The 19,113-nt window shown below is 40.8% G+C and overlaps 1 protein-coding gene across 8 annotated transcripts in view; it reads right to left on the bottom strand.

The window, feature by feature from the left end:
* Positions 1-19,113, bottom strand: part of rab28 (RAB28, member RAS oncogene family) — a 170,122-nt gene that overhangs the window by 142,450 nt on the left and 8,559 nt on the right. For all 8 annotated transcript variants that reach the window (XM_038791630.1, XM_038791631.1, XM_038791634.1 and 5 more), the window contains exon 3: positions 8,922-9,010. In XM_038791630.1, coding sequence (XP_038647558.1) covers positions 8,922-9,010 — 89 coding nt within the window. The remainder of the gene's footprint in view (positions 1-8,921; positions 9,011-19,113) is intronic.

The raw sequence follows: 19,113 nt of genomic DNA, 5'->3' as shown, positions 1-19,113 counted from the left end.
TGCTGTGAGTTTCCAGGCACTCGGCCCAGCAAGGCCGGCAGCGCAATTCTACGTTAATTGGTCCATTTAATGAGGCTTCATGGGCTCCTTGCCGCAAACAACGGCTCGCTGGGACCGAGCTTGCCAGTCCCTGCTAACAAGGTTGAGCAGCACTTAAACAGCACTTGCTCAGCCAACCCCATCCAGCTCGCAGCAATGGCGCCGAGGAGACCAGCCCCAAGATTCGGGGACGCTGACCTGGGGAGGCTGCTGGATGCAGTATAAGCCACAAGGGATGTACTGTTTCCCCTGTTCCACAAGGCAGCCAGTGCTGCCTGGGATGAGGTGGTGGCAGCCGTAAATTCAAATAGTATGGCCAAGGGACTGGCCAGCAGTGCAGGAAGAAGGTCAACGATCTACACCGGGCAGCAGAAGTGAGCAGACATCAACACCGCCGCCGCCACCCTCCTCACCCCGCTGAGCCCCCCGCCCACTGCCGTGCACTGGGGTGGCAAGCCCATGCCCCCGTGATTTTTTCCTGTGAGCAAAGGTGGCTACTCACCTCCTCGGCTCCCCACTGAAGCCCTTGCGCCAGGTTCACGGTTTTCAAAAGGAGTTCTAATCGGCACCGACGTGAGCTGTGGAGGCCGCTGAATGGCGGGAGGCCGCTGGATATGGGGTTGCTCTTGTTGATTGTCTGGTAATGGGCTGAAGTGGTGACAATTGGTTTCGTGCCACAGTACGCCGAGATCCCGATTTCGCCAATGGGAGCGGGCCAGTTACATCGCAAACTGTTTGGTGCCCGGCGCGGATCTCGTTTTTGGCCTCTCCCGCGATTCACCGGCCTCGTTTCGCTTGAGTGGGAGAGTAACAAGGCCGGAGAATCGTGCCCTCGGTATCTGAATGCGTGCAGCATTCATAATAAAGTGGATTCATTGTCTCAAATACTTCCTCTTTCACAATGACCTGGGCAGCACCTTCCTCCTTGGAAAGACAGATGCGAAGTACTCAGTTAGTATCTCAGCCATGCAGCCTGCCTCGAAGCATAAATCACCTTTTTAGTCCATAATCAGCCGCAGTCCTCCTTTTACCAACATTTTACTATTTATATGCCTATATACGTATTATATATTATAAATTATAAATTGAAGTTTCTAAATAGAACATAGAACAGTATCTAGAAAATAAGAAAATCATTTGAAGCAAACATTACAGATTTCAAAATGAAAGATCATGATTGGCAAACCTGATAAGGGTCATGGAAATGACAGCATGTGTAACATGGGGAAAATGCAGGGCACATAGTGAACAGAGACTTTAGGCAGCAATTGACAAAATACCAAATAAGAAACTATTGAAGATTAAAGAATATGGAATTACAAGTATGACAGCAAACTGGATTAAGACAGGGTAGAAATGAGGGGGATAGAAATGAAGAGGGGAAAAAAAGAGGTTAAAGGCAGTTTCCTGAACCAGGAATTTACAGCCCTGCCGCAGAGTCTCCTCCCGGCGGATGCAGCGAGCCAGTTAAACCTCCATTCAGCTGAACGGATCCATAATATCCCCCAGACAGGAGGGGGGCATAAAATCCTAGCCTTGGAATAGTTGCGAGTGGTTATCCCAGTTCCATAGGGTTCCATTTCTGTTCATTAAGTGCAATGATTTGCATATAGTCCTGGAGGGAGTAGTTTTCAAATACTAAAATAGGAGGCACAGATCACACATGTTCCATTCTCCATCATTTCAACTCAAATAACTCAATTTAAGCTCAGCAGCAATCATCCCGCCCATACAAAATAGACATTTAGCAACACTAGGCAGACAGAAGGGGATTTAGGAGTTTTAGCATGTACTTCACAAGTTCATTTCCCCCTTCCACCCCACCGAGGATTTTAGTATTTTGTATTTACACTGGTAACATTTTAAAAATTAGACTTTTGCGCACCTCCTCATGCTAGATTCATTTTAGATCACTTTCACGGGCAAATCCCAACTCCCCAAACTTTTTAAAGTGTGTCAATACTTGCCTTTAGATCTTGGAGTAAGGTTTGAGGAAGAATCCTGGGTAAAGGAACAAAAAACCCAGTTTGATAATTTCAAGTACTAGACTGTCTTAATCCTGGTTAGGAATGTGGGAAATTAACTAGATTAAGAAGTGAATTTGGGATGAAAATAAAATAACAGACAAGACTAGCAGGCATCTAAAGTAATAATGAGATGTGATTTGCCCAGTAACAAGATTAGCTGGAGTCTAGAGAAATTTAGGCGTAAATGGCCACATCAGTGGGGCTATACAAATGATAATTTCTAAAGACAAGGAATGTTTGAGAGAGGTAGACAGACAAATCCACAAGAGGAAAATATCGAAGAGACTGAACAATATAGCTGCTAGTTGCCTCATTGGAGAGGCAACAACATTCCATCCATTGTCAGACAGACCAGTTGTTCCATCTGTGATCCAAGCCACAGAGGCCTGTTCCATCTAACATTTAGCGCCACAGCAGATATTCCCCTCTAAAAGATGCAGTTTTGTGCCTTTGTTGGGCCAGGAAGAGATGATTTCCCTGGCTTGGTCATCTAAGAGGCATTGCGTGACAATTATTAACTGGATTTATCTATAGAGTTACTATTGTTGGATGCTGCTTGGGAAAAAGAGTGTCTCAGTGAGTTCAGGAAACGTGGGTATATTTTGGGAACAAGAGGTAACTTCAGACAACACTATTTAGTCATTCATATACTTAAGTGTCATAATGTAGATTAGTCTTTTGTTTTTTTTTAAAACTTAAAATCAATATTCTTTATTAATTTACACAACGACTGGACAAAAATATACCATTAAGAACCAGTGTTTCAAGTTATCTTTTGGGGTATGAGACACTCTCACAATTAACATTAGCAGAGTTCTTAAATCCTAGAGAATCCTCCACACTGTTTGTGTGGAGTTTGCACTTTCTCCCCATGTCTGTGGGTTTCCTCCGGGTGCTCCGGTTTCCTCCCACAGTCCAAAGATGTGCAGGTTAGGTGGAGTGGCCATGTTAAATTGCCCCTTAGTGTCCAAAAAGGTTAAGTGGGGTTACTAGGTTACGGGAATAGGGTGGTGACATGGGTCTAAGTAGGGTGCTCTTTCCAAGGGCTGGTGCTGATGTGATGGGCCGAATAGCCTCCTTCTGCAGTGTAGGAATTCTATGAATATCTCACTTGACACTCTTCAAAACTGATCACATCAGGCCTTGTTTGGAAGATTAAAATTTGAAGTAAACTTATTAATAAAAAACTAACCAAAAAATAATCTGATATAATAGTCACAAATTTACAATAGTAAATATTTGACTCTAGTAGATTTTAAAAATGAATACAAATTTTGAATAAATCCTTTAAAATCAGAATTCTTGTGTTTTTCTTTGCTCTTCAGGAATATTAAACTCATTTGAAATTTTGAACTGCTTTTGTTGAACGGTATTTTTCTTTTAAAAATTACATTGCAGAAGGGTTACCACAATGGTATATTTTGAATTCAGTCCTCTTAAATTCAGAAAGGGAATGTCAAACACAAATTCAAAAATGACAAAATTTGTATGTATTTGAAAATCCATTTTGACCCCTTCAAAACATGTTACCAGGATCAATACAACAACAAACTTAGCAACAGTGCTCGAGTACAAGATTTGATGCAAAATGACATTAATTTAGAGAGCTTTTAATCTCACTATTCACAATCAATTTTAAAGGGGTAGCACCAATAAATCCTAAATGTGAACCAAGGACAGTGGTCTAGAAGCCTGTGCTTCACAAAAGGAGCTATGTCAGATGCTTCAAAGTAACCTATGGCCCTCCTCCATCATGGGTACCCCACTTGCAGTGCCTGTAGAAGGTCCACAGCTGTTCTGATCTTTAATGCTCCCAAGTACATTATTAACATTAGTGAGTCAGCTTTGTACAGAGGCACAGATTGCGAAAACAAGACTGTTCATGGATTTCCCCATGGCAAAAGGACAACAGCATTGTCCGGGCACTGTCATTTTAGAGTGTGACTATGGAGGATTTCACCTACATGGTGTAGCTGGCATCAAGGAAGCACACAAGATCAAGAAATAATTCCACAATCTCATTTGCAACAAAAAGCATGTCATCATGCACGTGAATGCTTGCTCTCCTGGGTGAACTTCAATCCGTTCATTTTAAGACGGTCGCATCATACCACCAAGTTTGGCTCCAGAAAACCGAGTCTCCAAGTGGCGCTTGAGAAATCAAGACATAATGGATGACTGTGTGCATTCCACGGGCACCAGATAATTAACTATTTTTCTACCAGAACAATTTCAGAACACAACAAAATGTGGAAGATGTGTTTCAAGTACCAAGATTTATCTGTGGATGTAATTCAGTCAAACTAGGATGAGGACATAAGTAACTCTTCATGCTGTATCCAGGATATACTGAAATATAAACAATAAGTGCTGGAAATATTCAGCAGGCTAAGCAGCGTGTGTGAAAAGATTAAGAGTTAACGGGTTGAGTTAACCATCAAGTTAACATCAGCAATGAAAGAGACCATAGAGTGTGATCTGTGGAGCAGAACATTTACATCAGGTGTTGGAAAAGAGACTGGACTAGAGGATCTTGATGATTGAGATGCCTCTCAACACATTGTAGCATTGTTGCAGACGTTGGCTATCTAAAATTCAGGAATGTGTTCAATCAAGACAGAGAGAAATTAATTGGGCGAGAGGTCGAAGACAGGAGTCACAAATAGTTACTGGAACAATCACATATATAACAATTGCAGTGACTCAAAGGGTGGTCTTGAGTACGACTAATATTATAGAGCACAGGACTGTCCAAGGAACGAAAAAACAGGTGAGCCATAAGTATGGTGGTAGTAGTGGGGAATTCCATCCGTTAGGGCTATGGACACCTTTCTTGCCATTCATGAGGTCCAAATGGTACATTACCTCCTTGAACCCAGGATTAAAATCCTTATTGACCGGGTGCAAAAACCTCACAGCAAGAGATCTGAAGGTGTTATGGCAGTTGACTGAAAAAAACAATACTTCAAGGCTCTTACAGTCTCAATTGCATCACAAGCCATGCATTGGAGAGGCAGCTTACTCAGGTTAACTTTGGCTGAGATGTTGGTGCAGGAAAGAAAAATATGCATTCTTGGAGTAGTTACAGCAAAGTCTGAACTAAAATGACAACAACATAATTATGACCAATACAAACAGAGCAGTCAGGGAAGATTTAAACCAATATGGGGTGGGTGCAGAAAATATAGCGTGAGACAACTGTTGCAGAATCAAAAGCTGAAAAAGTGAGAATGGAAATGGAAGCTTTTAGTAGTGAAACACATAAAACTGTTGGCCGAAGGTCAAAGATAACAAGTTAAATGAGAAAATTAGGAAAAGATATGAGTCAATGTTACAACAACAAAAAAAGCATCAAATGGCTTATAAATGAATGTGCAATGCATTATTTCATTCTAAATTTAAAAACTTTAGTAATAATGGGCCAGTATGATATTGCAGCAATTATTGAAACGTGGCTTTAATTCCCAATAGCATCCAAACCTAACATTTTCTGGAAGGAGACAATCAATGACAGTATATTCTGTACAAGGATTTCAAACAGGCCTTTTGTCAAGTGCCATGTAATAGACTCGTCAGCAAAATTGAAACCACAGGATTAAATCAAAAGTGGCAGTGTGGATATGAAATTGATTGAGAAGCTGAGGAGTGATGTATTCGGACCAATATTCCTTCTATTTTTTTCTTTGGACTGCATGGGAAATTTGTTCAAGTGTGTGACCCCTTCAAACTTTTTCCCATAGTAATGCATATGGAAGAATTAGAAGAGTGTATGGCCTGTTCAGGGACATTCTGGTTGCTCGGTGGCTATGCAGCTTAATGGAAATATTGATGAGAACCACTTCTTTTGATACATATTAATTACCTTGGCTTAGGTGTACAGGGCATCATTTCAAAGTACTGGCACTAAACTTAACAAGGAAGCTAACAGACTTCAGGATGATGTAGATAGACCAGTGAATGGACAGACCGATGAAAAATTAATGGAGAGAAGTGTGACATTATACATTTTGCTTGGAAGAATGGAGGAGGAAATATCAATTTGAATTTCTAACTTTGGAAGGGATGTAGGAACACTGTGCCCATGGGATGCACATATAAATCTTTGAAGACGGCAGGACAATGAGAAGACTGCCAATGATATGGGATTCTTGGCTTTATTAATAACGAAGTGAGTACAAAAATAAGTAAATTATGCCTAATTATTATAAGACACTGATTACATCCTCAGATGGATGTATTATGTTTAACTCATGGCACCAAATTTTAGGCATTGTGTCACAGAGTTTACAGAGTTTGCACTGGCCCTTGGAAAGAGCACGTTACTTAATCCGCGCCTCCACCCTGTCTCTGTAACCCAGTAACCAAACCTAACCTTTTGGACACGAAGGGGCAATTAAGCATGCCCAATCCACTTAACCTGCACATTTTTGGACTGTGGGACGAAAACCACGCAGACATGGGGAGAACATGCACACTCCACACAGACAGTCATCCGAGGCGGAAAGTGGACCCAGGACCCTGGAGCTGTGATGCAGCAGTGCTAACTACTGTGCCACCGTGCCGCCCAGCTTAAAAGAGAGTGCAGAAGAGATTTATTGGAAAGTTACCAAGAATGGGGGATTTTAATTATGGAGAGAGACTGGAGAAGTTGGGACAGTTCTCTTGAAGCAGAAAAAAGATACAGCAGGTTGGATAGAGGTTTTGACCACAGTATCAGAATGCAAGGATGTTCTGGGAGGTTACACAAAGACAGAATCTATAAGGGCAAAGATATAAATTTGAAAAACAAATTGTACAATTAACCGTGTGCACTATACCATTGTTTGATAGCCTGTGCAGTGAAAATTAATAGAATTACAAGATAAAACAGATAAAACGAGAGAGGCAAGAGAACAGGCAGAAAAACCATGCAGCAAACTAGAAAAAATGGCAGATGTAATGACAAAACACACAAAGTACATAGACATTTTCTTAAACAATGGAGTTTACATCAGAAGTGTGTTCGCTGCAGTTTAGCCTGATTCCTGTGGTGATTTCTTCAGTCATTTATATGTATCATTCTGTAGCACACATTGACCAGCTCATGATTCTTTGACAGAAATAGACCATATCGCAGGTCTTGAATACATGACAGATATTTTCAAATCGCACAGTAGAGCGAGGGACCATTATTTCTCAATCTAGGGGACTCACATTCTGTAACGATGCTTTACAACATAAATACTTAAAAATTAATTGCAAGACGTAAATTTTCAAAACAAAAAAAGGCGCATACATCTTTTACATTCTCAAGTTTACTCCATAAAACATGCAAATCCATCTCCTTAATGAGAGGAATAAAAACAGTACTAGAAAAACTCAGGAGGTCTGGCAGCATATGTAGAGCGAGAAACAGAGTTAATGTTTTGACTCCGATAGGATTCTTCTTCGGATTGTCTAAATGAGAGGGTGGGTTCACTCAAATGCTCCTTTTTATTTTGCAATATTCTGACGAAAACAAAGCAAATCAGCAGTGACATTTTACTGTGACTTTATGCAAACTTCAGCTTTAAGTTAAAACTACATTTCCCAAAATGTTTTACATATGAACACAGCCTGTAGGGATCCTGAGGAGAGCTTTACAGAAGTGCAAGAAATTCAACATTGAAAATTACTTAACAATCTTATCTTGTGTTTTCAGTTCTATAGTGAAATAATCACAACAAAACTAAAGTCAAAGCCTGGTGTTAAATCTGAATTCAATGTACTCTTAAAATGCCATTTACATGACTTCAATTTTATATTTTAAATGTACCATTCTAAATTTTAGATTTTGTCCCAAGTACAGCAGTATTTTCAGATCATGATTAAATTATGTACAATCTAACAATACAAACAATTACTCTGTTCCATTGCAGCAAACTAGATTCATATAAATTCATATAATCTGTTACATCAACACTGCAAACAGTACTAAAGACATGTAGAAGACAGCTACATCATACATGGACCTCTTTAATACAACCCAACATTCTTTACAGGCAATACCCATCTACATTGATCAATTAAAATGTACTGCCACAAAGCTCACCGATCTTGCGGTTACTATATTTTTGCTTTATTTATACAATATTCTGGTCAAGCCAGTCCCTATATAAAAGTAAATTTATTTTTTCAAAATGAATTTGGAATACCCAATTATTATTTTTTTTTCCAATTAAGGTACAATTTAACATGGCGAATCCACCTAACCTGCACATCTTTGGGTTTGGGGGTGAAACCCTCGCAGACATGGAGAGAATGTGCAAACACCACAGTGACCCGGGGCCAGGATCAAACCAGAGTCCTCAGTGCCGTGAGCAGCAGTGCTAACCATGTGCCACCGTGCTGGCATATAAAAGCAAATTCAACCCATTTCAGGAATATCTAGAATGATAGAATCCGTACAGTGGCCATTTGGCCCATCAAGTCTACACCGACCCTCCGAAAGAAGGCCCTAAGCAGGCCAATCGCCCATCCTATCCCTGTAACCCCACAAAAATTTGGACACTTGGGGGAATTTAGATTGGCCAATCGACCCAACCTGCACATCCCCGGACCGTGGGCAGAAAACGGAGCACTCGGAGGAAATCCACGCAGACACCGGGGAATGTGCAAAATCCATCATCTGAAGTTGGAATCAAGCCCAGGTCCCTGGCGCTGTGAGGCAGCAATGCTAATCAATGTGCCACCCCTTCCAATTTCTTCCAATCTAGGGCATAGTGCATATCCCAGACCCTTTACTTAAAATACTATTATTTTATGTTTTACAATGTAGAGATCATAACCATATTATAGCATTCAGGAAGATTTGTTTTTAAAAGCACAAATTCTCACCTGAGCTCCATAGATGTATTTGTCCAACATCTTTCCTCCGATGGTTTGTCCACCAATATCCCAGACTTGCAGCGTAACATTTAAATTCCCTGCAAAAAACAAGTGAATGATTTCAGTTAAATTTCCTATGGTGCAGTGTTAGCGGAGTAGTGATAGTTAAAGTGCCATCCACAATGTAGACACGAGTTGCTTCCTTTTGATTGCTTGATCTCAATAAAAGATGCACACCTAAAACATGAAGTCTATCTTTTAAATGTATTTGACTAACTATGAATACTACACAAGGAAGATGCCTGTTTACTTTGCCTCATCTCGCAAAAGAATTTAGTCTTAAAACAGTGGTTAACAATGCTGCCTCACAGCGCCAGGGATCCGGGTTCGATTCTGACCTTGGATGACTGTGTGGCGCCTGCACATTCTTCTTGTGTCTGTGTGGGTTTCCTCCGGGTCTCTGGTTTCCTCCCACAGTCCAAGGATGTGCAGGTTAGATGGATTGGTCATGCTATATTGCCTCTAAATGGGGTTACAGGGATAGGGTGAAGGATTGGGCCAGGGTAGGGCTCTCCTTCCGAGGGTTGGTGCAGACACGATGGGCTGAATGGCCTCCTTCTGTATTCTAGGGATTCTATGATTTACCAGTGTTTCTCAGGCCCGGTTTATAATGGGAAGTCCAAAATACGACATTATACAGGACTACCAACCTTTAGCAATCTCCTGCGAACTATTTAATAACTATTCAGTTTTGAAAATTCCTGTGTTAAAAAATAACATTTTAGTAGCATTATCCAGCTAAGAAGTTATAAAAGAACCTAGACCTGAATTACATTAGAAAATTAATATATAACAAACATGATATTTGGAACCATTTTAATTTCTGAAATACAGACTGACCAAAATCAATATTTATAAGTATAGGATCACATTTTTCAGCAGTTTACACATGGTTGCTACAGTCAACAAATTAGAGAGCAAGCATTTATCTAATACATACTAGAGATCTTTTTCAGACAGTTTCAAGGACGGTCTCTCCTCATCATCATACATTACAGGAAGAAAGTGACAAATAGCAGCAATGGAGGAAATAAACAAAAAAAAAAACAAATTTAACATTGTATTTAAAGAAAACTGGGCCAACACACTGACCAGTTCATACTGGGCAAAATTTAAAACCACCATTGGGATTTAGCATTAACCTTATAAAATATTTTTGGCATAACTCTTAACCTTATTTTAAGTGTCAAAAGCCAAGTTTTCATTAACAAGACTGAAATAATCCATTCAGTGGGATAGACCTATTTCCTGGATGCCACCCAAACGACTATTAAAACATATTTTACAGTAGATCCTTTAAGAGTTATTTTATAATAATCAAAACTCTTGTGAACACATGCAATGTTGAGACAATCACACATTTGTTTCAAGCTAGTACCAAGGATCCTCAGTTTTGAATACTTTATTGCTAAAGGACTTTACACAGGATTTTAAAATGTTCACACTCAACTTTGAGTGTTAGTATTTCTCACCAAAGTTGGTTTGGACCTTCAGCGTTGTCAATCACTGTTCAAGAGCACTTCACATTCCTAACATTTTATGAAAATTTCAAGGCCATATTATTTTGGGAAACAAATTATTCTCCAAAACCATTTGATTTCCTTCAGAAAAATGAACTGTCCAAAACCTACATTTTCAAGAGATTGGAATATTATTAAAATAAATAAATTTAGCACCATAGTAATACAGTGTGCAGCAGCAGCAAGAAGGGTTTGTCGCAAAATATTCACAACTCTGGCAAGTTCACTTTAATTGCTAATTTTCGTCACATCCTTTCCTGGGTGTGATTTGGTGATGAGGGCCATATTGTCACAGTAGTGGTTTAGAAGACAAAGCTAGTGGAGAGATAGTCCGATGAGTTTGGGACTTCAGTAAAGGGTAAGGTATCTCCATCCATAAGCCAAGTTTCCTTTTAAAGCTATAAATCACAGAATCTTACAGCACAGAAGGAGGCATTTCATCCTGTCATGTCTAAAAGTGCTGTCCAATTTAGTCCCACACATCATTTTCATCATGTCCAATTGCCAATTGAAAGTTCGTCTGAATTTGATTTATTTTACCGCCATATTGTTATGGGAGAGGTGTTTTCAGAACCCCAAAATGTATCATGGAGTTCAACCAACCCCCACCTTTAATAGATTGTTGCTTTTGAAGCACACGGTTTGTTCCCCAGGTGTAGTATTACAATTATGGACACGTGGTTTTTAAAACAAAACAATGTTTATTCCATGAACTCAAATTAACCTTTTAAATAAACATTGGATCTCTTAACACCCCTTACTTCAAAGATAACCCCGAAAACAATACAACACTACCCAATCCTGCCAACTGTTCCTTTACACATCCAAAAGACTTAACAAATCCTTCAAACAGAAGCACATTAGATTTATATTCAATACTGAGACCTTTTTACAATTCAGATTTCACCAAAGGATTAAGAGATAGTCCTTCATGGCAGAGATCACCAGAAATGCAGCTCACAGCCACACCCAAGCTTTCTTCAAACTGAAACTAAAACTCCCAAAAAGCAGAATTGGGCTCAGCTCCCCCCCGTGACATCACTTCAGAAATATGATCAGCTTCATTTCTTAAAAGGTACATTTCTTAAACATCCATTTCTTAAAAGCACTCTCACATGACACCTCCCCAAGAAAAAAAACCCATCAACTTCAAGGTGGTTTCATTTTTCACTTTTGCACCATCCACTAAAAAATGTACACAGTAAATATATGTTTTCTTTTTTTTAAAAACACACGCAAACAGGCATAATAATAAAGTCAATTTTTCCTATTCTTCTTCCTCCAACTGAAAATCTTCTCAATTGACAGTCTCATTGAAAAAGACAGTCTCTGCGCGATCCATCCAATCCTCTACTCCTCGGCATTTCTCTTTAGAATCAGATACTTTAGTTCAATCTGACCACAGAGCCCTTGCAATTCTCCAATACAGGAGTATTGGTGATCACAGCTTTCAGGCAGTCAAATGTCTGTTGAAAGTCCCCTGTACATTGAATCTTTTTACGTTTCTTCAGTAATTCCATCAGTGGAGCAACCACGCTACAAATCTTTTGCACAAAGATTCGATCAAATTCATTCATGCCAAGGGATCGCATTATTTCCCTTCGTCTTGAGGGTATCAGAAACTCCGCAAGGAAAGTGATTCGGGCTTCTCCAAATGCACTTTTGGCTAGGTTCATCACCAAACCCACCTCCTGAAGTCGATCGAAGAACTTCATACGATGTTTTAAACGTTCTTTCTATGTCTGGAAGTTGGAAATAAAAGCAGATTGTCCCACTTTCTCAATGCAATCCTTCAAACGTGGGATAGGGTAAGAGTCGGTTCTTGTAACTGCATTCACCTTTCGATAGTCCACACACAACCATTGGGTACCATCTGGTTTAGGTACCATCACTATGGGTGAGTTCCATTGGCTGCAACCCACTTCAATTATGCCTTTTATAAGCATACTCTCAATCTTTTTGTTAACCTGTGCGAATTTTAAAAGATGAAGTTGATATGGATGCTGTTTGATAGGAACAGCATTTCCCACATCTACATCATGTATAGCCATTTTAATACTTCCCAATTTAACTCTACAAACTTGCCCATGTTTTTCCTCTGGAAGGTAACTTAACAATTCATCCCAATTTTTAAGAACATCCTCATTTTCCAATTTAATTTGAGGTATGTCAAATTCACAGTCATCTGGATTTGGTTCGTCACTTTCAGTTAGAATTATTAAAACCTCCTTTTTCTCTCCTTCCGTTTAAAAGTGCCTTTTAAACATATTCACATGACACACTCAGTGAGTCTTCCTTCTATCTGGTGTTTTTACCACATAATTCCTTTCAATCTGATACGGTCCACAAAGCCTAGCTTTTAAAGGCTCCCCTACCACTGGTAACAACACTAAAACTTTATCTCCACTTGCAAAACTACGAACTGTGGATTTCTTGTCCGCTATCCGTTTCATCACATTTTGTTCAACTTTCAAATGTTGTCTAGCCAATTCACCTGCTCTATTTAATCGTTCCCTAAAATTTGACACGTAATCCAATAGTGTAATTTCCGATTTCTCACCCATCATCAATTTAAGTGGTCCTCTTACCTCATGACCAAAAATTAGTTCAAAAGGACTAAATTTGGTTGACTCATTAGGTGCATCCCTAATTGCAAACAGTACGAATGGAATTCCTTTATCCCAATCCTCTGGATAATCTTGACAATAAGCCCTCAACATTGTCTTTAATGTTTGATGCCATCTTTCTAATGCTCCCTGCAATTCTGGATGGTACGCAGTTGATTTAAATTGTTTTATTCCAAAGCTATCCATAACTTCTTTGAATAACTTTGAGGTAAAATTTGATCCTTGATCCGACTGTATTTCTGTGGGTAGTCCATATCTAGTAAAGGATTTAAGTAACTGCTTCACAATCTTTTTAGCTGTAATATTACGTACTGGAATGGCCTCTGAAAACCTAGTAGACACATCCATTATAGTCAAAAGATATTGATTCCCACTTTTGTTTTTAGAAGCGGTCCTACACAATCAATTAGGACCCTTGTAAAAGGTTCCTCAAATGCTGGAATGGGTATTAAGGGCGCTGGTTTTATCACTGCTTAAGGTTTCCCTATCACTTGACATGTGTGACATGATTGACAAAATTTAACTACATCTTTATGTAGTCCAAGCCAATAAAAATGTTTCTGGATTTTAGCTTGAGTTTTCCTTATTCCCAAATGACCTCCCACTGGTACCGCATGTGCAACTCGCAACACCTCCTTTCTATACCCTACCGGCAATACTACTTGATGAACTTCTGCCCACTTTTCATCCGCCTGCATATGTACAGGTCTTCATTTTCTCATCAAGGCATCACTTTTACGGTACTAACACTCTGGTATACTCTCAGATTCCTCTTCCGTATATGCTGTCTGACACATCCATTTTATTTCTACATCTTTCTGTTGTAACTCCGCCAAATTTCCTGAACTAAAAATATCCGCCTCATCCTCCACCTGTTCTTGTTCTTTTTCAGCCATCTGATCAAAAATCGTTTCTGATACTTGCACTTCAACTTTATCTGCACTCTTTGATTTCTCCTCTTGTCTTAACCTGTGACTTTGTGACCTTATTACTACACAATCTGGAAAAATCCCAGGATATTCGTCCTCCAACACTTCAGTTGTCTGATTTTCCACTGGCTTATCAACCACAGTAGGCATCACTCCCACCTGCGATCCAGCTATATCATTACCCAAGATAAACTGTATTCCTGAACAAGATCGTTTCTCTATTACTCCTACTACCACTTCACCACTCTTCACTGGACTTTCCAACCTTACCTTATATAATGGAACGCTACTCCTCTCACCCTGAATTCCACATATCACCACCTTTTCTGGCAACATTCTTCCCAAATTATATAATTCCTCATCGCTTACCATTGAAGATTGACTAGCCCCTGTATCTCTTAAAATTGTGACTTCTTCACCTGCTCCTCCTGATACACATGAGTAAGCTTTACCTACACAAGTAAATTCTTGAAAGACATCTGGCACCTTCTTAACAATTACTTCTTGAACAGGCTGTACAATCGTTTGCACCTCCTTCGCTTCCCTTGGGCTTTCCTTTACCATTCTAACAAATCCCACTGTCTTATCCTGTTTTACCACATCGGCCTTTCCAGTGCTTTTCTTCAACCACCAACACTGTGACTTTACAAGGCCTAGTTTATTACAGTGAAAACACTTGAAACTTTTCATTTCTTTTCCACTCTCCTGGATTTCTGTCTTAATCTGAGGTACACTCTCTTTATTGTCTCCCATCAGATCACCTTTTCCTTTACCACTTGAATATTTCTCATGTCCCCAGTTTCTATCCCTCACCGGCTGAAACTGATGTCGGAAACCAATCTTTGATTTATGAACTAATTCATAATCATCTGCCATTTATGCTGCTAATCTCGCAGTTCCAACCCTCTGTTCTTCCACATGAGTTCTCACTACATCAGAAATTGAATTTTTAAACACCTCCAAAAGTATAATTTATTTGACAGCTTCATACGTTTAGCCTTTCAAACTCCATGTATGTTTGACCAAATTATTTCCTTAAATTTCTAAACCTTTGTCTGTAAGCTTCAGGCACTAGCTCATATGCACTTAAGGTGGATTTCTTCACCTCCTCAAACGTTCCAGATACCTCCTCCGGTAGTGATGCAAACACTTCACAAGCTCTACCTACCAGCTTTGTTTGAATTAGTAACACCCACATGTCCTGTGGCCATTTCATTTGTTTAGCTTCCTTCTCAAATGAAATGAAAAAGGTTGCCACTTCCTTCTCGTCAAACCTTGGCAATGCTTGGACATATTTAAATAGATCCCTGCCACGCCTTCAACTTTGACGCTCTTTCTCACTACCCTCATCGGTATCATCCAACTGTACGTTTCCCTTTACATCTGCCAATTTTAACCGACTGTCTTGTTTCATGGCCATTTTCTGAAGTTCAAACTCTCTCTCTCTTTACCTTTTTCCCGAATTTGAATATCTTTTTCCCTGATCTGTATCTCCCTTTCTCTTTCTTTTTGTTCTGCTAGGGCTATTCTTTCTTTTCTCCTTTCTTCTCTCTCCTTTTCTTTTTTCTCTCTCTCTCTACTTCGTATTCAAGCCTCTTTAATTCTCTCTCATGTTCCATTTGTTTAATTTGCAACTGAATTTTTGCCATTTCCAATGAGTCAAATTGTATCTCAGGCAACTTTAAATGCTTAGCCACCGCCATAATTACCTCACATTTTCACATTTTGTCAGGTAATGTTAACTGCAATGTTTTTGCCAAATCTAACAGTCTGCTTTTAGTCTCTGTCCGTAAGGTACTGCGTGTGACAGTCTCCACCCCCAAAAACGTCTGAGCCTCTGAAAGAGCCATTGTTCACAACACTCTCCCCACTTAAACTAAAATACCACACCGGAAAAGCAACAATCCTTCACTGTCTTTAAGTTCACAAAAGTCAATCCAATAGTCCTTCATGGCAGAGATCACCAGCAATGCAGCTCACAACCACACCCAAGCTTTCTTCAAACTGTAACTAAAACTCCCAAAAAGCAAAAGTGAGCTCAGCTCCCCCCGTGACATCACTTCAGTAATATGATCAGCTACATTTCTTAAAGGTACATTTCTTAAACATCCAATTCTTAAAGGCACTCTCACCTTCTGTACAAATAACCTTCTGTACAAATAAATTTCTGCTCGTTCTTTTGTCAATTACGTTAAATCTATAAACTCCAATGATGGGCGCACTTGATATTGGACGCGATCTACCAAACACGTGCCCGAAAAGCAGCGTGCCATGGCGCAATGTGACTGGTAAATGCTGAGAGACCCTGCACCCGGAATCTACCCGGCTCGCCATGCCTTGCTAGATCTAACGCGATCGCGTAAGACGTCGCGATGTGAAGCCCACCCATTGTGGGCAGGATCGCTTTTTGTAAAATCTGCATATTACAGCGAGGCAGCTAGTCTCAATTTTAACATGCAATTTCCGGAGGTAATAAGGCGTTGGTCTCCAAGACAAAGGGCATAAATACCTCCCACAAACGGCGACCAGATGGAATCGCAATCATGCCGATCTCCCAGAGGATCGGAGGCTCCCAAGTGCCTGCCCTCAGAGCAGGGCAGTACCATGGAACAGCTGGTGCCAGCCTGGCACCCTGACTGTGTCACCTGGGTGCCAGCCTGGCACTGCCAAGGTACCTAGCTGGCACTGCCAGGTTACAGGAGCATTGACAGGGTACCAGCCTGGCAGTGCCAAGCTGGCTTTTTGTTTTGCATTGCTGTGATTGGGCCCAGGGGTGAACTATGCATAAGAGGTGGGGCGCAAGGGTGGACTCAGGACCTTTGGGGGGAGTTCAGATCTCGTGTCCAGGGGTCAAGAGACCGGGATACCATTTAAAAATGGTGTCCTCAATCTCTCCCTGCACTGAGGAGTTTCATCAAGCAAAGCTCCTCAGTGCAGGGCCGCACATTCCCGCTGAGCCCCATATCTAACTGGAGTCGCGTTAGATGGTGTTGTGTTTCTCGGTGCTGCAGCACTGGGAAACACACGGCTAAACACGCTCGCTGTGGGACTCTGTTCTCATTTGGTTCGATCACGTCCAGTGTCTCCCAGCTTTCTCAATCAAAACCATTATCATGTCTCTTGGGTCTACTCTTAACCATCTCTCCAAGGAAAACAAACCCAGCTGCTCAAATCTTTCAGTATAACTCAAGTTCCGTAGTTCCAGTGTCATCCTACTAAACCCCCTATGCAACATCTCCAAAGCCTTGACGTCCTTTCGAAAGTATGAAAATTGTAGACAATACTCCAACTGAGATTTTACAAGACATTTGCAAAGGTTTTCTGTGGGTTAAAGAATAATGCTGCTTTATTCATTTTGTCTTTTTGCAGTGGGAAGTTTGCAAGTGGGGAAGAATATAAAAGTGTGAAAGTACTGGGGAGGAAGATAAAGGGTGGTGCTAGTCTGTAACCACCGAACGTATAGTGGAATTCTTGATGGCAGATCAACGATGGGATCAGGGAAAATAAATATGCTTAGGATAGTGGCAGCAGAAGCAATGAGAAGGCAAATTTGGATCAGACCAAGGTCATTTAGATCATTAATTACAAGCAGTGGTAGAAGGAAGTGGCAATCAACATTCTGGGGGTAACCATTGATCAGAAACTGAACTGGACTAGCCACATTAATACTGTGTATACCAGGGCAGGTCAAAAGCTAGGAATCCTACGGTTTACTCCGGGTGCTCCGGTTTCCTCCCATAAGTCCCAAAAGGTGTGTTGTCAGGTGAATTGGGTATTCTGAACTCCCTCTGTGTATTCTTGCTAGTGTCACACGGGAGGGTTTAATCTAGTATGGGAGGGGGCTGGGTACCAGAGCAATAGGTCAGAAGATGAAAAGATTGAGGGAGAACTAGGAAATAGGACCAGTATGGCTCTGAGGAAGAGCAGAGGGAGATGTTGCTGAAAACAGCAGGACTGATGGCCTGAAGTGCATATGTTTTAATGCAAGAAGTATAACAGGTAAGGCAGATGAACTTCGAGCTTGGATTAGTACTTGGAACTATGATGTTGTTGCCATTACAGAGACCTGGTTGAGGGAAGGACAGGATTGGCAGCTAAACGGTCCAGGATTTAGATGTTTCAGGCAGGATAGAGGGGGATGTAAAAGGGGTGGAGGAGTTGCGCTACTGGTTAGGGAGAATATCACAGCTGTCCTGTGGGAGGACACATCAGAGGGCAGCGAGGCTATATGGGTAGAGATCAGGAATAAGAAGGGTGGAGTCACAATGTTGGGGGTTTACTACAGGCCACCAAACAGCCAGCAGGAGATAGAGGAGCAGGTAGGTAGACAGATTTTGTAAAGGAGTAAAAGCAACAGGGTTATTTTGATGGGAGACTTTAACTTCCCCAATATACACTGGGACTCATTTAGTGCTGGGACTTGGACGGGGCAGAGTTTGTAAGGAGCATCCAGGAGGGCTTCTTAAAACAATATGTAGATAGTCCAACTAGGGAAGGGGCTGTACTGGACCTGGTTTTGGGGAATGAGCCCGGCCAGGTGGTAGAAGTTTCAGTAGGGGAGCATTTTGGGAACATGGACCACAATTCAGTAAGTTTTAAAGTGCTGGTGGACAAAGATAAGAGGAGTCCAAGGGTGAATGTGCAAAATTGGAGGAAGGCTAATTATAACAATATTAGGCGGGAACTGAAGAACCTAGATTGGGGGCGGATGTTTGAGGGTAAATCAACATCTGACGTGTGGGAGGCTTTCAAATGTCAGTTGAAAAGGAATTCAGGACCGGTAGGTTGCTGTGAGGAAGAAGGATAAATATGGCAAATTTCAGGTACCTTGGATAACAAGAGATATTGTAGGCCTCATCAAAAAGGAAAAGGAGGCATTTGTCAGGGCCAGAAGGCTGGAAACAGACTAAGCCTGTGTGCAATATAAGGAATGTAAGAAGCAACATAAGCAAGGAGTCAGGAGGGCTAAAAGGGGTCACGAAAAGTCATTGGCAAATAGGGTTAAGGAAAATCCCAAGGCTTATCACACATAAATAAAAAACAAGAGGGTAGCCAGGGAAAGGGT

Source organism: Scyliorhinus canicula, chromosome 3 (assembly GCF_902713615.1).
Source record: "Scyliorhinus canicula chromosome 3, sScyCan1.1, whole genome shotgun sequence".
NCBI classification, from domain to species: domain Eukaryota; kingdom Metazoa; phylum Chordata; class Chondrichthyes; order Carcharhiniformes; family Scyliorhinidae; genus Scyliorhinus; species Scyliorhinus canicula.
The sequence above is the reverse complement of the archived record's forward strand: the minus strand, read 5'-3'. Positions and strand labels throughout refer to the sequence as shown.